The sequence below is a fragment of the Buteo buteo genome, chromosome 27 (assembly GCF_964188355.1).
Source record: "Buteo buteo chromosome 27, bButBut1.hap1.1, whole genome shotgun sequence".
Lineage (NCBI taxonomy): Eukaryota > Metazoa > Chordata > Aves > Accipitriformes > Accipitridae > Buteo > Buteo buteo.
The window spans coordinates 1,175,307-1,201,813 of NC_134197.1; the positions used below are offsets into that span (position 1 = coordinate 1,175,307).

The 26,507-nt window shown below is 54.2% G+C and overlaps 1 protein-coding gene across 2 annotated transcripts in view; it reads right to left on the minus strand.

Annotated features, from left to right (window-relative positions):
• PRKCB (protein kinase C beta) overlaps positions 1 to 26,507 on the minus strand; it is a 131,693-nt gene that overhangs the window by 42,187 nt on the left and 62,999 nt on the right. For both annotated transcript variants that reach the window (XM_075058348.1, XM_075058347.1), the window contains exons 4-8: positions 22,927 to 23,038; positions 21,655 to 21,783; positions 6,550 to 6,706; positions 6,030 to 6,164; positions 3,604 to 3,700 (exon numbers count right to left, since the gene is read on the minus strand). In XM_075058348.1, coding sequence (XP_074914449.1) covers positions 3,604 to 3,700; positions 6,030 to 6,164; positions 6,550 to 6,706; positions 21,655 to 21,783; positions 22,927 to 23,038 — 630 coding nt within the window. The remainder of the gene's footprint in view (positions 1 to 3,603; positions 3,701 to 6,029; positions 6,165 to 6,549; positions 6,707 to 21,654; positions 21,784 to 22,926; positions 23,039 to 26,507) is intronic.

Consider the following 26,507-nt stretch of genomic DNA (forward strand, 5'->3'; position numbering starts at 1 on the left):
CTGTTCTAAGTACGCTCCTGATGCTCACGCAATCTCAAGACCTCTTTAAGGTTTACAACTGAAGTGTACCAAATATTGCTCAAAAAATTTTTAAAAAAAAGCCCTTGACCTTCATTATCCAACTCCATTTGTCATAGTTAATTTACTACATCTGAATTTATGCAATAGCAGCTGACGTCCACATCTATCAAGCCATCCCAGCAGGCAGCTGATAAAGACGGAGCAGAATTGGCAGGGGATGCAGTGCTGGGCTTCACGCTGTGCTTTCGGCTCGGGATGCTCTCCTGTCAAGCCCAGGACGGGCCCGCTGCGGATGGACGGCTGCAAGAAGCGCAGCAGCAGGACCGCGGCCAAGAACGGCACCGCAGGCTGCCAGGAAGGGGCACTGCTCCAGCCGGCAGCTCTGCGAGCGTCCGTCCGTCTTCTGCGTCGCCCAGGCTGACACCTCAGTCCTTTCCGCCGGGTGCTTTTGCAATGTTAAGTCCACCCAAGATATAAACCTGTCACACGCGTCTCAACTTTGGCCCGTTGATTCGCGCTGCTCGGGAACAGGCAGAATCAAGCAGCACTAATGCAGATCGATTGGCGGATTCTTTTTAGTCCTTGTCACCTGAAATGCCGTGACAGCACCCTGGCTGCTGCATCCCAGCCAGGCTCCAGCGCACTCCTCGCCCGTCGGGACGCCAGCACGAGCCATGGCTCAGCTGGCCAGGGATTTCTTTCCTTGTAACGCTGACTCGCTCACAAAGGAGGATGCAATAGGGGAAGACACAGCAAGGCGGGGGTACAGATGTACTCTGGCAGGGTGAAATGACACCTCTGGACAATGCATTTTCTGACCTGTAGACAACTCATCATCTGACTTCCAACATACATACCGTTTTCACACCACTGGAACATCATGGAATGCAACAAGAGCAGGTAGGTAGCTCTTTAGAGCTGACAACCGTTGGTTGTACGCCAACTGTTGTATTACAACTGTTATATTTTCTTGGATATTCAGGGAAATTATATATAAATGAGATAAGCATGAGATTAAAAAAAGGAAGGAGAAAAAGGAACTAACTCTCCAGTCCTGTGCTATAATTATGGAGTTCACGCTGACAACCATAAGGGCAACTATTTTATTTTACATATGGCTCATTTCATGTAAGTCTCCAGATGTACCACATTCGTTCTGAGGGTTCTGGGAAGACTTTAGCAATACTGACAAATGGCAAAGACCTATTAATTCAGTAATGTCGGGATCAATCATTCAGCAAGATCTTCCACGGCTTATTAAGCAGTAAATAGACATTTCTCCTTGAAGCTTCTTTGGGGAATTGGACCCAAGCATCACTGAATCTTTCAGGGACTGGCAGGGAAATCTCACCAGCCTTAGTTCACCTCCGTGCAGATCCTTGGTGCCGCCAGCGCAAAGCCCCGGTGCTGACAGCAACTTTGCTGGGCCAGCTCCTCGGGGAAGCCCAGGCGTGGTAAGGCTCTGCAGAGCCTTTCTGGCTCCCTCAAATCCCATATCCACACTCACTCGGAAAAGCCCATCGCTTTTATGTCCTTTGCTTTTCACAGGCACCCCCAGTGCTTTCCCCAGGGGAGTATTCTGCACTTCACCTGCACGGGCCAGAGCTGGCAGCAACCCCAAACCCTCGCACCCGCTGCTCCCTTTGAGGGCTCTGGCTGCTGCTGCTGGCTTTCCCCTCAAAGTTATGGGCTCGCTTCAGACAAGGCACTGCCACTCATCCGACCTCCACTGTCACTTGGCTGCCTCAATTAGCCCGTAGATCAGTTAGCATAGTCTCCACGCTTGGTTCATCAGATTACCCCACTCTCCAGGCTGAGAGCGCACTGCTACACACCACGGGAAGGATGGATTACTTAGGGTATTGAAAAATAAATCACTGGCTCGTACGTATTGCCTTAGCATTCCAGGCTTACACCTGCGGCAGCCCCAGCAGTGTTTCTGTCGGTAACGCCTTGGCGCAAAGCACCATCAGGGATCGCTGACACCCCATGCCAGCTCACCCAACCATCACCCTCTTAAAAACCCGTCTCAGTGCACCAGGCAGGGTACAGAGGCTGCCATGACATTCAACGGCTAAGAAAGGGTTTCTTTCTGAGATTAGCTCCAAATCCAATTATATTAATATCTTAATTTATCTTAGTTCATTATATTAATTCATAATCAGCAGCATGACAGAAAAAAAAGATGAACAAATCCTATTATACGGCACCTCAGAACAAGGGTAGAACTGCTGTACCAACAACACGTGCACGTGCTGACATCAGAGCACGGTTACATCAGGTCATCCTGGGACATCCAGGATCTTCATCCCTCTTTAATTGGAATACAGGGTTGGAAACACATTAATTGAAGTACCTCCTCTTCTAGCTACGCTATACTCATTTTGGCAAACACAAACTGTAAATTATGTAACCCTAACAGAAAGACAGACATTGTCTGAAACAACACAAATGAAAGGGGCATGTTTGCTATGCTGCTTTTTTTGCAGTAAGAAGAAACAACTTCTTAGAAATGATGGGATTTCAGACTCCTTCCTACCCGCAGGTAGCAGAGATACGGGATCAAGCACACTCTTTGTGGAGCACAAGGCACCAAGCAAGCATTACACAGAACTCTGCACTGTGCAACATTCTCTGTTGTATTTTCAACCTGACGTAAGTGCCAAAGAATCATTTCCATATCTCTCATCTCCTCATCCACCAGAAACAACTGTTCCCTTTCCCAGCTAATCCACTACCTGCTTCTACCGTGCACAAAGTCAGACACACACGTGCACAGGGAGGTCACCGTATTTTCAAATTAGAAGAGAGTATTCCAGAAGGGCAAGATGGATGGCGCATTCCACGTGCTACAATTAAAAACCACCCTGTCAATCCCACCAAAAAATTGCACATGAATGAGCCCTACACTTTCAGCTCTTGGTGTATATGAATCCTTTTGCCTTAACTTGCTCTTCTGCAAATCTCTACAAAACGAAGCCCTTTGGCTCGTCTGTCCCAGCTCCCCATCATTCCTCGGACTGCTGCACAGTTGCTCCTGGCCCCCCACGTGTCTCGTGCTGGAGAAGCTGCGCAGCTGCAGGGATCCAAGGAGTGGCCAGGTCCCTGCTCGAAGCACCCATGGTCTCTCTGGTCTCCCCTGCCCTGGAATCACCAGCCGGGCATGGTGACATGACCCAGCGCTGCACCAGCGAGGCAGGAACCGCTTCCAGATGCATCACAAACTTCCCATTCCCATATGGTCCTTGTTAATTATTCAACATAGCCGAACCATTGCTGGAAAGCTTCACATCTTCAGAGTGACTTTTTTTGCTAAACGTAACTGAACAACTTACCTCCTGGAAACACCGCTCGAAGCTCGTGCCCCGGAGCCAGGCGTGCCCCGGAGAGCCTTGGCAAAGACCAGCCAAGGGCATGTGTCCCCAGGAGTGGGTGCAAAGCAGGGAGAGGGAGGAGTGATGGGCCATACCCTGCTCTGCGCTCCCTGTGCTGCCGGGGAAAGAGCTGGCAGGGAAAGCCCCTTGCCAAGGACATGGCAGGCAGTGAGGAAAACCCCCGAGTTCCCAAGAAAAATCAATTCACCTCAAATTTCTGCCTCAGTTCCTCATTTCCTTCTTCTCCCTCAGGAGGCACCGGGACGTTGAAATACTCCCCCTCCTCCTGGCTCAGCAGCTTAAACCTGGAGGGACACAGTGAGAAAGTCAGGTCAGGATGGCAGGCAGGACCGCAGGCAGGACCGCAGGCAGGCAGGAAGGCGAGCAGGCAGGACCGCAGCTCCTGCTCCGAGCACAGCTCTGCCTCTGCCGTACCGGCATCCAGGTGACCCTTTCCTCAAGGATAGAAGACCCCCCCCCAAACCTCACACCTCCAAACCGTCCCACTCAGCAAGCTCCCAGACACACACCCGAGGGGAGGGCTGTTTCTGGGGTCCCTCGCTGTACTGGTGACCCCAGCCATCACAACCCAGAAAGCACATCTGCTACCCACTGCGGCAGACACCACAAAGCACCCATGCCTCTTCCAAAACACAAGCCTGACCCAAAAACCACATCTTTCTCGTGATGGCCACGGGCACACGAGCGGGCAAGCTCCTTCCCCATCAAGCTGCCCCGGGTGCCAAGGCAGGCTGGGCTCCACAGGGAGAGCACGCAGAGCCGGACAGTGCCCGGCTGATGCCGACAACCCTGAGCACAAAGCCAAGACGCTCACCCAAAAAAAAGGAAAAAAGTCTAAGCAGCAATTATCAGAAATCATGGAAATGTCATTCAGATCTGAGGCGTTTCACACAGCCGCAGGCAAAGCCTTGGCTCCATCGGCGAACCCTCCCGGCAGCCAGAGGACAGTTATCAGCTGGGTGTTATCTACAGAGGCTGCACTGAACGAACAAAGCACTGTTTGCATAATATAGGGACAGGCTCTTCCTTTGAGCTTGTTTTCTCCATTAACTGCAGTTGTTTAGATATGAAATATACATCAGAGCTCCTTCCAGAGTTTATTCTAGCCAAATCCTGTGACAAGGAAAATTACTTAGATCTCCACTTACATGATTTTTAAAAGGCTGGGAAAACGATCAGACTTTGGGCTGCGTCACAAGCCGGCAGCGCACCAACCCCAGCCAACACACACGCATCCTTACAGGTGACTGGAAATTTGGGGGAAGCGACAGTTTTCTTCTGTTTTCCAGAAGAGAAGCTGCGTCTCTGGTTTGTGGCAAGCCAGGTTCGCAGGCTGAGCCCCGCCACCCGCACAATAACGCGGCTGGACCCTGCCGACAACCCCACGAGGGGTCGGTTTTCCCCGGGGGGGGGACGGCACCCGCTGCCTGCCCCACTGCAGCCTCCCCACGGGCAGGACGAGGCCGACGGCGGCAGGGAGCACCCCCAGCTCTGCTCCCCCAGCCCCGGCTGTGCCAGGGCAGGCAGCGGGTGCCCCGCATGGTGCCAGCCCTCTGGCCCACCTCCCTGTGCAAGAGATGTGCGGGCAGGCTAGCCCGCCTGCTAATTCCTCCTCTTCTCCGCTCTCTGCTTTAAGTGAGACACGTACGGCTTCCACGGTGGAAAAGACAGAGTCCGGGGTGTTTTGCTCAACTCGCGGAATGCAAATTAATAGCATGCAGGTTTTGGTTTCCAAAAGACATATAATATCTATTTTCAATTATTACACTTGACATGGAAAGGTAACACAGCTCTCAGGCATCAGTGGCTGGGGAAAAAAAAAAAAAAGGGAAATAAGGCAGCATGTGTCCTGCTGGGGGAGATAAAATGGAAATGAAGAGACCCATTCAGTGCGAGTGTTACAGACCCACTGTGTTCATCTTTCGTATGGTAACGAGTGACAGTAATTACACACTTTGGTAGCATTCCTCTGTTTATTGAACAATGCCCCTCAGCACCAGTTCTGCTAGTCTGCGTGCTGCAGAACGGCTGCCCCCACCACAAATCACAATTCAAAGCGTGTCCCCCCCAGCCCTTCACCCGCTCACAGCCTTGCTCTCCTGCACGCCTGATGAAGCCGCATTGCCTCCCCAGCATGGAAACTAAGGGAATCCAACCAGAAAATGCTGGAAAACGCTTGCTCGGCAAATGCTCGGCAGGCGATGCCGTCTCCTGAAGCCTACACAGCGAGAGCCCGCAGGGAGCACCGGCCCTCCTGGCTGTGAACGCCAGGCGGAGCAGCCCCGTGTCCGTGCGCGCCCCTGGCAGGGAAAAGCCCCCCGAGCAACCCTGCCAGGGGCAGGAGGACACGGAGGAGGTGACACAAAGCCAGCCCACGCAAGGCACTCAGACGCTGTCCTGGCACCACGGGACACCCCCCAGCCCAGCCCAGCGCCAGCGATTCTCCCCAGTCGGGGAGGTGGAGCAGCACCTGACACGGGGGCCAGAACGGCTGGTGGTCCTTGAACAGAAGGGAGTTGGTCAGTACGACGGGCTGACGCGTCTTCCATCGCGCACAAAAAGATGAGGGCTGCTTTTTGCCCGTAGTGTTTTTAAAACAATTGCAACTCTTACCATCCATCGACTCCCGACTTCTGCAGCTCAGAAATCCCGAAGGACAAGGAGCCCATGAAGTCATTCCTGCTGGTCAGATCCCAGTCCCAAATCTCCACAGACAACCGCCTGTCTTTGTCCGCCTCTTTCAGTTGGCTGGAAGAGAGGAAAGAGAAAGGGATGATTTTATTCTGGAAGCCATTGCTACACCACCGTGACCCTCCATGCTCCATAAGAACATGGATGCAAAATGAAGGGATGGTCTTCAATGACCATTCAGCTCACTAATATTTAATTTCCCAACCGCATCTGTTTCAAAAGGAGAATGTAGAGTTCCTGCCCTGAAATAATTGGCTTTGATCAGGGGTCAGGGCAGTGGTTTGAGTGCTTCTGAGTCACACTTACAGGACCGAAAAGAATTATTTCTCAGTTGAATCAGCTTAATGTCTCTGAATAATTAAATCAGAGCAAATACAATCACATTAATTCTTAGGGGTGAGAAAAATTAGTTTACAAGTTTAAACATTTTTCTTGTACTTACAATTTAAATGTCTCGTTCCATTCAGGATTCAGGGAGCACTTGATAGTTTTGGTCTTCTGCTTGCTTTCGTTTTTGGGGTCAGGGATTAGTTTAAGCTTCACGTAGGGATCTGACAAGCCATTGGGATCCATAGGAACTAGGTTTTTAGCATCTCTTACTGGGGAGGAGAAAAAGGATTAAATTCAGTATTCAAACTCTAAAAATATCCAACAATTGACAACTTCCCTGTGTGCCAAGAGTAAGTGTGAAAATAGTGATTAAAAACAGAATTAAAACTGAATACATACAGACACGGACGTTGCATGAGAAATGACATACAGTTATCAATGCAAAGCAAATACAGCTCTAATAGACAAGGGAGGCTGAAGGATCAACTCGAGAGGTTATTTTCACTTTCCGATAGGATGATTTGGTGTTTGCTCTCAGTTTAAAACAATTTAAAGCTGCTCTCTTTCCTCTTGCACCTTGGTAAGGAGAATTGCACTGATTTGCATCTTTTTTGGGGGACGGGTGGGAGCACAGGGACGGTGCCTTCCACGGCACGTGGAAATAGGAACACAACAGCCGTAAGCAGGGGAGAGCAGGCACCAGCAAACACCAGCACAGTGGCTGGATCCAGCGCTGAGCTCTCCTTTCGGATGCCCTCGGGCTCAGGGGACCAGGGGGGATCCCCGTGGGACCAGGGGGGATGCCTGCAGGGCATGTGTGGCAGCAGCACCCCGGCTCCGGGAGCCGGAGCATCTCCTCGGGGAGCAGGAGCGGAACAAGGAGCAGAAGAGGGGAGAGCAAACCTGCGGGCGACCTCGACTGCTTGTAATTGGATTGCAGCTTTGACAAATTAAACACAATCGGGCTGATCTAAGTCTGTTTCCCCAGATTAAGTCAAAAAAGAGTCTGTCCTCTGGGAGAAGGGTCTTAGATTCCCTCAGCCTGACCAAAGGTATCGGAGATGAAAAGTCCGATAGGACGTGATGGAGCACAGCCGTAACCAGGGGAAAAGCTGCTCGCAAGGAAATCCAGAGCAGACCCTCCCCTCCCCTGCGCTGCAGCCAGCAGACCCAGCTCTGCCGGTGCTTTTGCAGGCTCTCCTGCCCAAACCGCCCAGGCCTGAGCCGGCAGCACCGCCCGAGCAGCGGCGGGGGCTTCCCTCCCGCCAAAGCATTGCGGTTACGGAGCCCCCAGCCCCTCCGCGGCAGCCGGCACGGTGCCCGCCAGCAGCCCCCTCGGCACGGCACGGCACGCCGCCACCTCCCCGGGTCCAGCGTGCAGCTCGGGGATCAGGCACGGAGGCTCGTGCCGCGTCGGGAACGGGGAACTCGGCGCTGCCCGAAATCCCACCGGATCACACCAGCAGCTCTGCTGCGAGGTTCACCGGGGGCACGCCTTCACCCCATACACCCCGTAACCCCAAGGAGGAGAGGACTCCAGCTGCGTGTGCAGTGCTGCGGGGCGTTAGAAGATACTTCCAGAGAGTCAGCAAGGGTAAAAACAATTGCTCAGCTCCCAAATCAGCAGCAAGGCATTTCTGATGCAAGGTTGGCAGCCAGATAGTTTTGAAAAGCAAATTAATGCTCCAAAATCTGCAATCTACCGCTGTCCTCCTGAAGCATCGCCCAATTTCTGGCTCCGTGGAATAAAACTTGTAGCCAAAATTCAAATCTGCATTTATAAACCAGCTCATTTATCAAGCGTGACACCCTTGACAGCAGCTCGTGAGACAGAGAGAGGCAAGCCTGCCGGGAATCGCCTGCTGCCCAATTACAGGTGCCCGGGCAGCCCTATTGATTTGGCAGCACTAGATATTCTTCAGACTCCTGAGACGAGGCAGCCACGGGAGCCAGAGCCGCCTCCTGCCTCTCTGGCAGGAGGGGAAGGAATGACTTCATTACTGACAGCCCCAGGAGAAGCCACATACAGTGACCTTGCCACGGATGCCGTCATGCCCAGGACGGGTCGGATCTCTTTGCCGGGAGGTTGAGACCCGCCGGTCGGTCGGTGGGGTCAGGGATGCAGATGCAGCAGCTGCTCGGCGTTGGCACTTACAAAGAGCTTTCTGTGCTCCTGTGCAAGAAGCGGCTTTGCTGTCGGGAAGAGGGGGAGGACGCGTGGCGAGGCTCGTGGCGAGGCTCCGGTTCCCAGGGCAGCACTCGTGAGAGGATGCCCAAGGAGGAGGATTCACCCTTCGGGCACCAGAGAGGACCGAGGCTCAGAATTTCCTTAAGAAGACAACAGGTATCTCCGGAGGACAGTAAAATATCAGACCCGAGCGGCTTTCAAGCTTCACTGGTTATTGCCGATTTGTTATGCATTGCACAGGCTGCTCTCTGAGTTCGGGCCAGCTTTGCGGTGGGTCGTCCCTCCGTGGACCCCGCACGGGGAGAAATCCGCAGCAGTGCCAGGGCTGGTGAAGCAACAGCGCCCGATGTGCGTTACCTGCTCTGCCACAACCTCATCCCCATAACGAACCTGCACAGCCCTGCGTCTTGTGAGAGCGGCCCAACAGTTGTGCCTTCTTCTGCCTGTAACTGCTTGCTGTGACACAAGCAGCATGACTTCATTTCTATAATGTCCTGACAATTATTTTCATATGCCATTTAATAAATATTTTTTTTTTCTAAGTTTGGACATAAATGCCAGCTCTACACTTCAGAGGATGCACAGTAGTTATTCTGTGGCTTAATTTGGACTCTCAGTCAAAATCTTCTGCAAAAAGCTTTGTACCGTCCAAGCAGAAAGGCTTGCAATCTGCTGTGTGAAATCTCTAAGTAATGAGTTTAATTTCCAAGGGCCCTGCCAAGGCTCTACACTGATACAGCCGAAATGCCTTCCCCTCCCTCACCCCTTATCAGAGGAGAAGAATACATATTTCCTCATCATCGTTATAAGCTTTTATCTGTGCCTTTTTGATAGGAAAAAAGGCAATCTTCATAACCATGTTCTTGAATTATAAAATACAAAAGAACATTAGAGAAAAGTCCCGCAGTAGGTCCTGCCAAGGCACTACCTGACTGGCAACGAGCCCGCAGGGGAAGCAGTCTTCGTAGGGTTTGTAAATAAACAGCAGGAATTGCTTTGGCTGTTCGCAGACGTGGGAAGTGCCTTGTATGGGGAGCCCAGCCCCCAGCCCAGAGCCCTGCCAGACACCCCACATCCCGTACCCTTTGCCCAGCTCCATCCTTAACTCCTTGGTCAGTACAACCACGGGTCCGACCGAGCCTTCGCTGCTGCAGGCAACCGCCCCGCTCCGCCGCAAGCTCCTGCCTTCACCCCCGTGCGGGGACCGGGGGCTCCCTGCCCGCACCCCCCTGCGCTGCCCTGGCACGGCGAGCGATGCTGCCCAGTGTCCTGCCAACCGGGGCTTCTCACCACCCTCCTCCTGCAACTCCGCTGAGCTTTTACTACCTTCTGTTACCTGCCTGGCTTTAAAATCATTACAAAATGTAAAACCATTACAAAACTTTAAAACCATTACAAAAAGGTATTTTCAATGACCCTGACCATCTGCAGCACACGGAGACGTGAGAGCCTTGGGGGAAGATCTCGTCTCCACGTCAGAAGCAGACAGCCCGCTGCCACTCGCCACCGTGCAGGACCACTTAAACCGGGGTGTCGCGGTACTGGGTACTGAATGGTGCCCACCACAGCCCCGGTCCCACACCTGGGGCAGGCAAGGTCCACGCTGGGGACCATGGCTCCTCGTCCACCCCGGGGTCAGCAGAAATCCTCAGGAACACCTCACGCCCCCGAGACGGATGGCAACAGCCGCTGTGTGAGTGGCAGAACTAACCCAAGAGCTGGAAGAAGCCGCTCACTCTCGGGACTCAAACCCGACAGTGTCCCCTTACAGAGAGAAGATGCAAAATTATGTCAGACTGAATCAGCACTCTGACTTTGCTTCATGTCTCATCGTCCGAACGGCCAGTGTAATGTCCTCTGGAGACAAATAAGCCTTTGTCATTTATCAGGCCATTGTTCACTTCTTTAAGCAACGGGAAAAGTAATTCCTGACCCTCATAGTCAATCAGTTTATGCCCTGAAGCGTGAGATTTGATTACCTCATGTTATTATCTCAGCATGCAGACCTAAAAATTTCATTAATGGGAATAATTTTATCTATTCATTTAAAAAACCAAAATGCTTCTGCTTGACCTTAAGTAACTTTCTGACTTTTCAAGCAGAAATCAACAATTAAGTGAAAGAAAAATATAAACCTCAAGAAGTGTAGTAGCGATACCTCGCGTCAGGAGAAACGTGCTCCTCTCCAACCGTTTATGGCGTTTCTTTGACAGTTAAATTTGATGTAAAAGGGCTTTACATCTGTCATATTCTGACAGTTTTGTGCATCATTAAGAAGTAGTAACATCATTATTAATAGTGATGAGTAAGAATATTACGATCACATTTAAAGCAGCTGGTCTTAAATCACGTTGGGTACCAAGCCCAGCTACGGCTGCGGAGAAGCCGCCCTGGTTTCAGGCTACGGCATCGGTAAGTCTTGGACTTCTCTGGATCTGGGGGAGACCTGGAGCGGGTCCCCCTCATCCTCCTCCGCACACAGTGGGTGCCCGTGCACGCTCGGAGGGGACACGGGTGTGCGCACGGGTGTGCAAGCGAGCGCTTGGCGCAGGCTGCAGCTCCGCTCGGCAGCACCCGGCGTGTTCCCTCCTGCGCGCCCACGGCACCGCGGGTGCGGGGAGCATCGCGGCACTGCCGACGGCCGGGATGCCCTCACCGCTGCGCGCCGGGGCTGGCCCGTGCACCTCGGACAAATAACTCTGATTTTACACCAATTCCTTCCTCCTCTTCCCCTCCAGATGCATGTGCAGAACGTGCTGCCTATGAGCCAGTGCCCTGGTGAAGCATCAGCAGACCAAGAGCAGCAGCCACAGCTCTGCAGCGCCGGCTGCTCGGCCGAGGCTCTGCAGGGGCAGCGACGATGCTCAGGGGGATTTCTGGGAGGAAAAACCTCTCCCCTGCCCGGGGGGCACTGCAGGGAGGGTGGTGCTGGCCTGGGGACACCGCTCCATTGCCAGGGGAAAGAGATGTCACCCGCTCTGCCTTGTAGGGCCAGGGCAGGTAGAGCTGGTTGAATGATATTTGAATAATTTATTCTGCAAAATTTGCAATAGTCTTCAAATAAATTATTCAGACAACATCTTTTAACTACTGAGCCAGCCGTAACTGCAGGAACAGGCTTGGGAAGAGACACTTATTTCAGACACCCACATCTCCAACGGAAAACACGGGGAGAAATATCACTGTAACAAATGCCCAAAGCAGGAGGGAACGCAGCCTTTCCAGGCAGCTTGTTCTGCCCATGGAGGTCACGGCCAGAAGCTCACAGCAGCTGCAAGAGCTGTACCCTGGAGAAGTGGGCCAGGCAGCTCCGGAGAGGCCAAATGCCACAGGATCAGGTTGGGATGCAGTGCTCAGGGGTCCATCGCGTTCCCCCTCCCAGGGGTGGGGAGGACTCCTGCAGGTCCCCACTCCGGAGGCGACTTCACTGCAAGTCCCCCCACCGCACGGCATGGTCCTGCTGAGCTCCGCTGCTGGCCAAAGGGGTGGCAGGCACAAGAGGATGGTCTCTGACCCTCTGCTCCCAGGACTGCATTCTACCTGGGGTAAAACCAGCCCCACATCAAGCAAAGGGGGCTGGTGCTCCATCGGCAGCTCCCCAGGGAAGGCAGCGGCTGATGCAGACCACAGCCCAGCGCCAGGTCTGCTCCCCACTCCCAGGGTGGTTCCAAAGGGATGCTGCTCCCCTGCACCCCAAATCAGCCCACCCTGTCCCAAAGGGCTGCGCTGGCCTCACACCTGGGGGCACGGGAGATGCTGCACAGCCCCACGCGAAAGGGCTGCAGCCGGCCCCGTCTTCTGCCTGGGGTCGTGTGTCTGTTCACGGCTGGTACCCAGGTTTCCATGGGAAGGCAACATTAATATGCTGGATAAATAAAGACCAGAAAGTTCTTCGCTAAATATGCAGTGCCATATGGGGGTTCACTTTTATGTTAAAAAGAAAAAGCCTACAACAAAACCCACTCCTACCCTGCTCTTAAAGACAGCTTACACTGGCTGCCAAATCCTTTACCTTCATCTCTGAGTAAGCAAGGCCATTACAACACAGTCAGTGCAGACAGTTCTGCTTCCCATTGCTCACCAAAGGAAAAAAAACCTTCTGAAAGCCCTGCTCATTGCAAGGAGAGGTCAGAGCTCAACCACCTCATCCCAGCCCAATCGTCTCGCCATGGTCTTGGCCAGCAAAACGCAGTGCCGTGCCAGCGGCACCCCTGATTTCATGCCTCTTGGACAGGATTTTGGGGAGGGGAAGGCTCTCGGGCTGACCTGCAGCACTCATCTTCCTCCTCCCAGCAGCACGCACCATCCCCGGCTGGGAGCAGCTGCATTCCAGCGAGCACCCGGCAGTCGGATTTAACACCCTCGTGCGTTAAAACATTTAATTAATGCTCTGCCGAAGAATATATTTGCACATGCTTATACAACAGAAAAGGCACAGGACTCATTATGGCTGCATCTTCCTGGGCCGGTGATTATTAATTAACGCACTTCCAGCTCGTTTATCTAATCACAGCATAATTGGTTTCAGTTTTGGTCAATGTTTTACTTCATCAGCTCAGTAAATAGCAAGGCTCCGGTCCCGGCAGCCTCTGCCAACGCTGCAGGCGCAACAGGGGTATCGACTGTAACGCCAAGCTGGCGCCGCGTTCCCACGGCTCCTAACAGGGGTCTCGGCTTCGCAGGAGCCACCAGCAACGTCAGCACGTTGCTGGGACTCCCAAGAGAGAAGAGGGAACCCAACGTGGTCCCCGCGCTCCAGCAGCCTTGCACGAGGGCAGGGCACGCTCCACGTTCACACGCGTGTAGGTCAAAGTCACCTAAACATGCTGACTCGTGTCCATCTCCCATATATACCCCTGAATTTGCAGCATAACCCTATCATGCTTTTTCTGCCTTTTAGTCCCTGTAGACCACCACTTCCCTAAGCGACAAACTGCCCGACCCCCAGCTTGGCACAGGGACCTCCTCGCTGGGACACACTGACACCCCGACACACGACAGGACACCCCGACACACGACGGGCTGGCAGGAAGAGCCAGCTCTCGGCCGCCGGAGAGGAGCGATGCAGAGTCCTCCATGCAACTTACTGTCTCACCATCTTGGAGAAGCAATAGATTTAATGGACTCCAAGCCCAGCCTTCATATTCTCTGGCTCCTCTGTTTCCCAGACTCAAATATTCATGTATCCTAATATGACGGGCTCAGAATAATCTGCGTTGGGAAGCTTTTCTATTATGGAAGCAAAAATGTGCAACGCCTTGATGACATTTTAATTTGCTACAATTTCCCACTTTATTCAGCAGTCTTTTCCCGCTAATAAGACACTTGATCAAAGCCCAGACCAGAACACAGACTGTGAATATACATTTGCTCTTGTCCAACATCAGCCGAACGATGCCCTGGCACGCTCCACCACGTCTGCCTCCCACACGCGGCGGTTCAGAGACACGCAGCCCACGGCGGTCCCACTCCGCAGCGTCCTGACACCACGTCTCAGCCCGACCTCCCACACCGGCGGGTGCGGGTGTGCCGTCCCGTGTGCCGGCATTGCTGTTACGTTCACAAGTCTCTTTTTTTCTTGTTTCTTTCAGAAGAAATTGTTTATTACTGTTGACTGCGGGCTCAGGGGAGAGCGGCACCATCCTCGCTGCACTGCTGCCCTCGGCGCTGGCAGCATCCGACTTACGGACACAGACAAACTGACACGGGCTGGCTCCAGGGAATCCTCTCTTTGTATTTAAGGCAAAGCCAAGAGGTGTAACAATGTCAGAGCAGGGAAATACAAGCAACAAGTATCTGCAGACTCGTGAAGTTCAAAGGACCAGATTCGCTGAGTGACTGGGGTAAAAACTGCCCAAGTCAATAAGCGTCTTTAAGTAGCGTATGAGGGGAATTAACTTGCTTTGGCAATTTGACACATCTCTGAGCACTGCTAGGGACCCAAATTTTGTTTACCAGGCCCAAAAGATGACGTCTCTTTTGTCAAGCAGCTCAAGCTAAATAACCCAGCCCACGCTACCTACTTAGTATGACAAAGCCGCGAGCGGGAGTTTGCCGTGGTTTACGCGGTGGGCGAGAGAAGCAGAGATCTCATTTCACCCCTGGAGGAGAAGCGGCAGAGCTGTCCCCAGGCTGGGCTGCCCTCGCTCCCCAGCCCACAGCGATGCTCAGCTCGGACGGCCTCCCAAATTGCTGCTGGAAAACGCCACGCAATTTGCATCCGCCCTTCCAAAAGTGAAGGAGACTCCAAATACCATGTTGTGAAAGTCACGGTATTGATGTAAGGAAGCCAAAGAGCTGGAGAGACTTCTTCCAAATGGCCTCCCGGGAGGCTGAGCCCACGGCAGCTCAGGTCGCTCGCTTCCGAGGACATTCGGGGGCCCCGACTGTGCGATGCTTTATCGTGATTTAAAACAACACATTTAGCAAGCAGAGCTGCTAACGCAAGCAGCCATTTCTAGCCAGCTACTTGAGGTTTTCCAGCCTCATGCAGTCGTTCCCTGGGTCCGGTCTGTTCAGCGCTGAAGATAAGAGCTTTTAACTCCAGCCAGCCCAAAGGCACAGACGTGCCGGCCATCCAAACACATTTCTCCTGCTGCTCAAATCCACCTCGGCTCATTAGGCTCTGAACCAAACCCTGCCCGCTACCAGGACGGTACACAGGGCGCCCAGCACAGCCGGAGCCGGTCTGTGCTGGGGACCAACAGCCAAACCGGCCCCACAGAAGGACGGTGCCCGAGCCAGGGGTGTCGCCTGCAGCTGGTTCCCCCCTCGCACGAAGCAAACCCCGAGTGTCCCAGAGGGGAGGCAGCGAGGGGGTCGGGGCCGTCCCAGCCGGCTCCATCTCGGGGGTCTCGCTCATGCCCCGGGCTTTCGGTCCGAGCCCGGGGATGCTGATCATCCGTCCCCACACAGCTCGCCTTGATGCTTCAAAAGAGAAGCGCCTGCCAAGAGCACGTATCTAAGTGCTTTGCTGGATGAGATGCAGATTGTTTTGTGCCCTAATTAACAAGGCCCTCAGAAACCTCCTGTATTTTGGAAACTGCCTTTGGCTGGTGGAACAGCGAGCCCTGTCCCCAGCACAGAGCTGGGGGACTTGCTCCACGGCCGCACCTCGCCGAGCCAAGCGCGCAGAGCCACAGGCATTAGGAAAGTGCCATTTATTTGTCCAGGTGCCCTAATATTAGACAAAGCCACGCATTTTTAATCACTGGGAACACCAATAAATCCTGGCGCTTCAGCAACCTCCGAGCAGCAGCAGACAATGGCAATGCAGGGCTCTGATTGCAGCGTGCAAGGCTACACTCCTGGGTGCACCCATTATACAATTACATTCAAGGTATAGCGTGAAAGGAGCTGTAACAGAGCCGATCCCCGAACATATAAAGGAGTGATTAACACCACAGACCCAAGAGCTGGGAAGCTAATTAGGAGGGGCAGCTCTGCAGGTTCCCGTCACTGCTGCTGCTCTGGGCACAGCCCTGCAGACCTGCAAAGCTGCGGCTGCACCAGACCCCAGCCCCGGTCACCCCAGTCTGTCCCCCCAGCCCCAGTTGGCAATGGGGCAGCCGTGCTGGGTCTCACAGGGGTGCACCGGAGCTGATGCCTGCTGCCCTCCGAGCGGGCATCGGCCAGGGACGATGCTGCTGGCTTATTAAATCACACCCAGTTGCTGGAAGTCAACCTCATCGAGAGCCAGCCCCGGCTGCCCTGTGCACATTTTGTAGATTTTGAGAAATCTGGGGCTTTGGCTACTGAATTTCAATCCCCTGCCTCTGCAGGGGCCACTGCCCGAAGCCTCACTGACCCCCAGGAACCGATACAGATGCTCTCACCAGTCTCTACCCTGCAGCTCTGAGGTTCATTCTGGTTCTTCAGAACTAAGAATGGGTTAAAAACACTGAAATTTGGATCTTTCTCATATTAGTGTCTGCCAGTAGTATCTGGCAGACCGTGCTGTAGGCAGGCCCGCGCTGTGCCAAGTGCTGTAAAAAAGCAAAGCGCGAGCACAGCCCTTGCTGAAGGAAAGCACAGCCTACGGCCGACCCTGGGACTGCTCCGTCCCTGCAAAACACCCGCTCCCTCCCTACACCACCGTACGGTTTGGGGTCAAAACCGCACCTCGCGGCAGTGCGAGTTTCTTGTGTTTAAACACATCTCCTTCTTTATTGACCTTCATTTTGTGAGCTGAAGATGGTGAGCGTTCACTGCACTGGAAGCAGCAGCGTCTCCTACCTGCTGCTGTCAGGATAACGGAGCGTGAGGGGGGAGAAACACTGCTGGGGCAAGTCACAGTCACCTTCAGAAAGGGGGATGCACACAGATGCAATTTGTCAGGTCACTATGTAACCAAACAAGTCATTCTAAGTCAAACACCACACTGTTTAACCAAAAAGCTGTGTTTTCCATTGGGAGGAAAAGGTTCGCCTTACAAAGGAAAAAAAAAAAATTAAAAAAATCATAGAGAGAGAAAAGAAAAACACCCTGCCGAAAAGCATATGGCAAATTCCTGTCAAATTTAAGTCGATAAAAAAAGCAAAGCACCGATCCATCCTCCCTTGGCCATGCCTGTGCTGCCACCTGCAGGCACTTGTCCCTGCCCAGGCGAGCGCTGCCTGTTCGCTCCAACAGCCAAGCACGTAGGGACCTTTCACCCTCAACACTACGGTTGTGATGCTTTTTGCCACGGGAAAGCTTACCAAATTTCCGGGCAAGGGTCTCCACACCTGGGACGACAGAGAGAAGATCTTACCCCAACACCAGAACCTGAGTGCAGCTGGGACCAAAGGTGCCCGGGCACCACAGAAAGCCCCTCGAAAACAGACCCCTGCCCTCCGCCACCCCAACAGCTCCAGCCTGCTACAGCACCCTGCACTGCCTGCTTAAACCAGCAGAGAAGCGTATTTAGGAAAAGCAGGGATCCCGGCACTGAAATCCCACTGTCTGGTGCGACCCAACTGCCTGCTGCGATGGGCAATGCTGCCGGCGCCCGGCTGTATGGGTGCTCGGAGCTGAGCCTCTGCCCGCTCCGTGCCGAGACGGAGACAGACCTGGCACAGGGATTGCGTGTGTTGTGTTGGAAAATGCTGACAAATACTTGGGATTGACTGCAGGGGTGGCGGGAACAGCGGCTCATTGTCCCTTAGTGCAGCTGGCCCCCAGGCCACGAAACCCCATCCACAAGCTGGACAAGGTCCATCTTTAAGTTGGTTTCTTATCTCACTGCTCAGACCTGATCTCCTTGCTTTGTAGAAACCTCTTCCCCCGTTCCCACTAGTTTCGCTGCTCATTTGTGCTTCGACAATTACTTGCCACAGGTCTTCTCCATCCCAACAGCTTCCAGCCCTGCGGTACCCTCTGGAAGGGCAGGCGGGTGGGCGAGCAGCCAGGCTTCCACCTGCAACCCCCGAACCCCCCAGCCTGAGCACCCCAGCAGCAGGCTCACCCCCCCAGCCAGCACTATCTCCCCACCCCTGCCAGGCTCGGGGTGCTCTACCACCCACCCACCCACCCACCCATCACCACGCTGTTGCTCCCATTCTTGACAGAAATCCACCCCCTGCCCACCCCAAACTGAAGTTTCTGCAGAAAACCTGTAAAGGGCATTTTCCACCAGAAATCTGTTCCAGCAGAAGCCTGCCTGCTAGCTCAGCCTGCTGTCTCCCCGTGCCGGGCTGTGTCCCCACAGGAGCCACTCTCCAACCGTGCCCCCCCCGTGCCACCCTGGGGTGGCCGAGGCAGATCCTGCAGGAGGAGACACCGGTGGCTTTTTTGGCACACGCCGTCAGCGGCACAGACCCCTCTGGGCAGCCCAATGTCCTGGCCGTGGCCACGTCTGCAGGGTACCTGCCTCCAGGCGTAGCTACCAGCCACGCCGTGGCTCTTCCAGCCCAGCTGGACCCCGCACCGAACCGCTCAAACCCAGACCACCCCTCCGCCGTGCCTTGCGCCACCCTTCCAACAAGCCCTGGCCAGAACTCGAGGGCTAATTTTTCAGCATCTGGCCTTCTCCCTCCCAAAAACCTGGCAATACAAACCCAGCCATTATTTGAGGGCTTCGCCTTTTTGAAGCAAACAGCCGCTGGGGGAATGGAAATCTCCGCTGACCCACCGGAGAGGGGCCAAAGCCAGCCACGGCAGCACAAACCGCAGCGCCCAGCCTGCCATCTGCCTGGCACACGGCTCCCCGGGGCTGGGTGCCCACGTTTGCTTTGGGACCAAGCGGACCTTTCCACCTTCCCTCCAAGTTCTGGAGCGAAAATCCTGAGCCGCTGACCTGCCCGGAGGAGCAGGAGGGAAGGCAGGGCTCCCCACCTCGGCAGCCAGCGCACAGTCTCTCCTCTCTCAAAGTGCTCCCACTCCTTCGTTAGCTATGCGGCAGAGCTGGAGAGCACAGTACGTTTCCCTGCCTTTCTGGAAAAGCCAACAGATGACATGTTTTCACCAACACCTCCATAAAGGGCCAGAAATAAAACAGTCTTTCAAACCCAGCTGAAGAAAAGAAAATCCAGCTGCACAGAAAGGGGCCGGGGGAGTTTCTCCCCTGCCTTCGGAGCTATGGGAACGTGGCTCCGGTGCCAGGGAGCCCTTGGTGCCAGCGGGAGGGAGAGCTCTGCGCCCCATCGGCCTCCGCCTGGGAGGCTGGGTACCAGCGCCGCCTCATTCCCTGGAAGGAAGGTGCCCGGGAAGCAGGACTTCTATGAAAGAAAGCTCTGTGTGGTTCATTGAAGCTCTCCTTTAAGGACAAATAAAACAAAAAATAAATTTAAAAAAAACCACAACATTTTTCAATTTTTCATTGATATTTTCAGTAGCTTGCTATTTCTTTCGAAAACATGTCTGACTGCTCTCTAGGCCAAAAAGGACCCTGGCTCTTCTCCACACTCCTGGATCCCACCCGAGCAGTTCCTTATGCGAGGCTGGGGGGTCACTCGTGCCACCGCCTGCCCACCCTCGGGCACCTCCACGAAGCCCCATCACGGCCCAACGCTCCCCTTGGTCTCCCATCACTCTGGGGGGGACTGGCTCGGGTCGCCCCTTGCTGAAGTAGAGAAGGGGCAGGCAGGGCTGGTTTGGGAGGGCTGGAGCCCCCCGCCGGGATCACGCACGCCTGTTCGGATGCGCTCTGCCCAGCCCGTCCTCCCAGGCAAGGAGGAGTCATCCCAGAGCGGCGAGACCTCGACAGCCCCACAGCCTCACACTCTCCCTGGGGGATAAAGCCCCCGTGAGAGCGGTGGCGGATGCCTCAGAGCTGACCCCATCCCACTGAAGCAAACCCTATGGATGTCACGGCACCTCCCGCTGCCAGCCCAGCCGCCCTGCAGGATGCGGGAAACCAGACTTCTCCAAGAGGAGCCAGCCAAAGCTGGTGGGACAACCGAGAAGGATCCGGTCCTTGTTATCGGTGCCATCAGCCTGGTACCCGCCGGGGACCACTCAGAGGGGCGGCTGACCTTTGCAGCGTGGGCAGGTAGGCGGCATTTTACACCCCGCAGTCTTAACTCATCCCGTGAATAACGGTGAACAGCTCGGCAGTCCCCTGCAGAGACCGTAACCGCCCGGAGCTGCCTGGTTACCCAGCGTGGGCAGAAACCTCCTTCCCCAGAGCAGCGCCGGGATCAGCCTTTGTGAGACAAACCCCAGCTCTTCCCCGAGCTGCCTGCCTTGCCCGCAGGGAGCTCTCCCTGCCTCCCACCCGCTGCTGGCACCCGCACCGCAGAATGCCGGTCACCAGCACCCAACAGAGTCTCACATCTTTAGTCCAATCGCTCCGTGCAGGGGACAAGAGGCTTTACAAGAATATAGCTTACGTTTCATGAGATGCTTACAGGTCACAGGGGAAGCAATTATCTTCTGGGAACTCAAAACCCGGGTGGCAAAAGCCTTTAGAGACAGGATAATCCTGTTTCCTGCCACAAGCCGAGAATGGAGGAGTTCCAGGACAGGGGAAACCAGGATGGGGGACAAGAGGTTTCCCCGTGGGTGGCCATCGGGTCCCAACTCAGGGCAGGAGCCTCTGCCGAGCCTGGCGCTGTCCGGCTGCCTGCAGCCTCCTCCAGCCCTGTATCCCACCACCCGGCACATCCAGCCCTGTATCCCACCACCCGGCACATCCCCGGTGGCAGACACCACGAGATGGCATCACCACTCTGGTCCTCCCCTGGGGACGCACCCACGCGGGACGGTTCCTGCCCACCACCCATCGCCAGGGTGGTGGGAGCCACGCCAGCCCTTCCGATCCATGCCAGCCCCCCAATCCATGCCAGCCCTGCTCAGGGTGCCCTGCGGAGAGCTGCAGCAGCCTGCCCCGGGAGCGCTACGCCGTGCTCCAGCTCTCCATCGGAGTTGGAAAAAGCAAGGAAACGTGAAGAACGACGGTTATCTTCACCACAGCAGTGCGGAGGGGCTGATGTCCCTCTGTGCCCCCCCAGGGTACAACCACACCGCAGGGACAGCCTGCCCCAGCAGGCTCCGAGCACCAAGTGGGAAGGCAGCACATGCGGTTAGAGAGGGAGGCTGTGGAGTCTCCAAAATTGGTGGAAGAAGGCTGCAGAGCTCTAGTCAGGTAAAAGGACCATCCAGAATTCCCACCAAGACCTGTACAGGCCCAGGTACCATTAAGGGCATGGAAAGAACAGTGAGAAATGGATGTTCATCACACGGACAGCACAATACAAACAACATAATTTTTCATACTGCGTAGCTAAACAGAGAAACTTTCTGCCACCCTCCCCAGGATGCTGCAGATGCTCAAGTTTATGTGATTCAAAAAGCAGTTTGAAAAAGCTATTTAGTACAGATAGCCCCTGGAGCCCGAGCCAGTGCTTGCCAAAGGGCAGGAGCATGCCCAGGGAAGGCTCAAAGCCTTGTCCTGCCTTGCCAGGCACCCGCTCCTGGCCAGTGAGACGCTGGGTGCTGCACTCCCTGGACCCACCGCAGCCAGCACGGCTGTTGGCACGGCACACGGCAGCAGTGAGGGGCAACCGGGCGGCCCCCGACGTGGGGTTTGTACAGGGGTCTCACACCTACCTACGACGGTGAGCACATCCTTCTCGATGTCAGCCCTGATGTATATCCGTCCCCGACGCTCGGTGTGGTCCGTCCCGCACAGACTGGGGACGTTCATCACGCAGCGCTTGTGCACGTTCATCATACAGGCTGCGGGGCGGAGAGAAAGAAAGGGACACTCGGCACTCCTGTCACTTCTGCCAAAGCTCTCGGGGTGTTCAGAGGGGATGGAGGGGGGAGAACTTGTCCTCCTTTTAAACGGGGATGTTTGTGAGGGATTCTGGGATGAACATGCAGCAAATGGAGCTTCAAACGCAGCCAGAGACTCTGGCAGAGCCCTGTCCGGACACAGGGACCCACCACCAGCGGTTCTGGGTCCTGCCTACAGTGACTACAGAAGGGCTTTTAGCCCTTACTCTAATTACTTGAGTTTTGCTGATTTATCAAACTTCTCTTCCATCACGCCCATGGGGCAATGCTGGGTGTTCAGCTGGATTCACCAGGAGGTGATACGGGGCATTAAAAATTACCTGCATATGTGTATACATATATACATGTACAAAAATTTATATATAAAAAAATGTAAATACATATATAAAAATATATATTGTAAAGAAATTCATTTCCACTTGGTAACATTTTGAAAGTGATAATGAATACACTGTTCTCACAACAGTCAGCAAGCTTCTATATTTATGAGAAAGCCGGCACATGGCGAGCAGCAGAGTATGCTGTTCCCCGCAGACAGCCTAAGCACGCAAGCCGACGCTGTGTATTCGCAGTCCTTCTAAATAGGAACGTACAAGATTAACTTGGAAAGTAACTGATCTCCCTCTCCATCCCCTCCCTCTTCTCTCATCCCCCGTTTTCTCCTCTCTGCCCAATAATTCCCGGTGCCGGGGTCAGGCCTGTGCAGACCGGAGCGCTCTGCCTGTATCACCGCGGCTGCCACCGCCACGGCCACAGGGTGTCAGTCGGAGCCGGCGCTGCAGAGAGCCGAGAGCTGGAGATGATGCTGCAGGGGGGATGCAGGCAGAATCCCCCCCGCCGCCCGATGCCTTTCCCTCCCCTCTGCCTGCAGGACTCACAGGGGGTCCCCACGAGAGGCGAGAAGGTGCCCACTCGTGTCCGGCCCCCCGGCCGCCCGCGGCGTGCTCCGCACCGGTGGCAGAGGGGACGGGGTCTCGGCGTGGGCTGGGAGCTCCTGCCCGGGACCTCGAGGTGGCAGAGCCCCCCCACCGGGTGCCAGAGCCCCCCGACGCTGCGACCGCAGCCACCGGTTACGTCACTTACTGTCACATTTCATCCCCTGGTGAATAAGCCCGTACAGCAACGACCCGCAGTGGTCACAGAAGGTGGGGCTGGAGTACGTGTGGATTTTAAATTTGTGTTTGCTCCGGGGATCCTAGGAGGAAAATAAAAGATAAAGATTATAAACTTGCATCAAATATTGGCAAGGCACCACCGCTCTCCACATTTCACATGCCAGCTGGCTTCGGAGGTGCTGTTAATGGACTTCAGTCAACTGCCACCGACTGATGTGGACCTTTTCCAACAGTCGCCAAGATCCAGCTTTATTACTCTTTATATGTGTTGCCATAACAATGAAAAAGCAATGCATTGGCTTGTCTGGGGATTTATTGTTTTTTAAATAACTTGGTCTTAGCATAGAAAACACCAGGTGAAATTGGTACATAAGAAGCAACATAAGGGCTGGACACTACTCAACTTCCACGTCAACCCAGTGGGGTAAAGCAGAAAAAAACACCCATGGTTTCCATCTATATTAAGACTACCCAGTAAACATCTTTGGGCTCTGGTACCAACCCCTCCCTGGCATGCTCCTAGGGAATCAAGCTGCTGAGGGTATAATTTAATATTCTGAGCTTTCTTAAAACCAATGGCAGACTTTTCTGCAACAGTAGAGTACACAAAACCAGCAAAGCCCAGTTTATCCAGGACACTGGCTGCAGTCTTGCAAACAGGCACCTTGGAAACAGGGCTCCTGGACTCTAACAAGGGTCTACAGAAGTTAAAGCCAAACAAATTCAAATGAGAAACAACTTCTCAACAGGGACACAGCATCAACCACTGGAATAAATGACTGAGGCAGACCAGGGATTTGGTATTTCTTGGTATCTTCCGTGCAAGACAAGACAATTCTGGAAGCCCTATCAAACCTCGGTTATTCAGCTGAATGCAAAGCAACTTTAAGACAACACAAAGTTACGCAGGAGACGAGACAACAGAACGTCTCCTGCCGGCCCCAAAGCAGCACAGACAGCATTGGCTGAAGTGCTGTGGTTACTGGAGAAGCTGGGGCAGCAAACGCAGGGACGGCACAGCCGGGACCACGCCGGGGCAGAGCCAAGGCCGATGCTGGGGCGGGCAGAGCTGTTCCTGCAAGAATTGCCCAGAGCATCACGGCTTCGCGGAGGAGGGTGCTGGGGCTGCCTGCCCGGGCGCTCAGCACGCTCGGTAGCAGCACGCACACAGGCAAGGGAGAGGACTATGGCAAGTAGCAGCTGGGTTAATTTCATCTCAGGTTAATTGTTTAAGGGTTAGGGATGAGGCATAGCTCCTGGCTTGGTCATTTGAGCTGACTGGCTTTTTAATGGCCTGGAAAGGTGCCTGGGCATTAGGAAAGACACCTTTTCAGGGCACTGCAAGCTGAGTAAATAAATAAAGAGTGGAGTCAGAACCAAGCTATAACATAGCTGCCAATACATTACCTTCCCTGAAATTAATTTTCCTACGACTATTGCATTGAAGCTTTTGGTTGCATTCATCACTAACATTATGCATTATTACTTCACAGCATCCCAGATAACTTTAGTGATACCAGAAAGGTGGACAACTTAGGCAGCTTCATTTAATTCCATCTGTTAAATGCAAGGGATTAGGTACGTGCTTCAGCAAATGTATTGTACTTGAAACTGAAATAACTCACATTTCACCCTAAGCAAATCACTTCTAGATACAGAGTGCAACATGCCTCTGGTAGCTCGTGTGTCAGCTGTGTCGCAGGAAAGCTGAGAGGACGAGGGCTCACCATTACCCTGTCTCCTGGACAGCCCCAGCTACCAAAAAGACAGCTTTTTAAGTGACACTGTACATTTGAAAGCCTTTTGTATCCCCCAGAGATACAAGAGAGCACAGAAAACTTAAACCTGGATTTTAGGCTAGAAGAGGAGGTGAGGACGGGTGGAATTTCCCCCCGTGAAAGCTTCAGGCAGGCAGCTGGGGCTTGGACCGGGCACCTAATGGCGAGCGTGGCACCGCAGGCAGGGCAATACCCAGCACTGCTGCCCAAAGCATGAACAGACACCACGAAAACCCCCGCACCTTTTACAGAGGCTTACAGGGTCCGTCAGATCCTTCCAGTGGACGCACTGTAAGCCCTTGAAAAGTTACCCTGCTTGATTTTATAACCTGAACTCTGTACAGCAGCTCAGGACCGTCTCCGTGAGCAGCTCTGCCTGTACGACACAGAGCTCTTTAATCGGCGTGAACCAGCTCCCAGGGACCGTCCCCGGCAGCCGAATGCCTGCGGGCACAGCGCCAGCGCCCACGAGCCCACCAGTACACACAGGAACGCCTCGGCCTGCCTGCCCGGAGATGAGGTACCCAAGAAAACGTAAAACTTTCTTTTGCCGCCGTCCCAGGAGAAAGGAGGTCTCTGGCCGGCCAGTCGGACGCTGAACCACGCATCATCCCGCAGAGCCCCCCCGGGCACAGCACCCACCCCTCCCGCCGCACTGTGCTGCAGGGGTGGGCAACCGGGGATGCTCGGGCATCGGTCCGCCACCGCCGACCCTCCGTCGGCAGCAGGACGAGGGCGGGGGGGGCACAGGGGCAGCTCTAGCAGAAGCCACGTGTCAGTCAAACCCCAGCGTGTGACACGGGGAGGAATCGCCCCCGAGTGCTCCAGTTTCTGTGTTCCCTTCTAGAAACAGATATTCCCGTTCAGGCAAATGAAAGCTTTAGTCATTCATAAAAAAATACAAGCTTAATGCAAAATGAGACAATTTCCACTTCACACAAAGGATGTTGAATTCCCACTGGAACCGAGAGTTAAAAAAGTCAGAGCTAGAACAGCAAAGCATGCACCGAGCAGCGCTGCGGCAGCACGAGCGTGCTGGCACAGGGACGGCTGCAGCTTTCCAAACCGCTCCCTCAGCATCCCAGCCCCACGAGCAGGCACCCTCCGCTCGGAGGGAGCCGGATCCCTCGCGGGGGCATCTCAGGCTTCACCTTCTGCTCCCACCCCGGCAAGGGGCTGTTTTGGAGAGACCCGACACCCAGAGGCCAAAACGTGCGAGGGTGATGGGAGCAGCCAGGCGTGGGGAGGCAGAGCCGCTTCTCTGGCTGCCGGGGCGTGGGGGGGATCGTTTCACCTTGACCGGTGCTTTAGAAAGTACCAGAAACTGGAAATTCTGGATATCATTTTCGAACAAGGCTGAAGTTGTTTCACAAAGAGACTATTTTTGTACCACAGAGACAGGGATGACGAGATCACTGCGTATGCAGATGCCGAGAGGCTTAAAACAAGAATGGTTAAAAAGAAGTTCGCCAAGAAAAGAAAAGGCACCCCTCCTCCATCCTACCAGCGCAGAGCCGTCCCTGAAGAACAGGGCAGAAAAAGCTTCCTTTGGAGCAGAACTGAGAAATGCCATTAGGACTGTTTTACTGCACTGAGAGGCTCTCACTTCTCTCATCAGCGCTGCCACAGATCTGTCACCCTCCGAGCAGAGGGATATGTGCGTGTCCTGAGGATGTGAGCCCAAATGAGGGAGTCAAAGCGTGAGCCAGGGGAGGAGAGGAGCCGCTCTTGACTTTGACCCTGTATCCTGCAAGCTCCGACCCATCAGAGG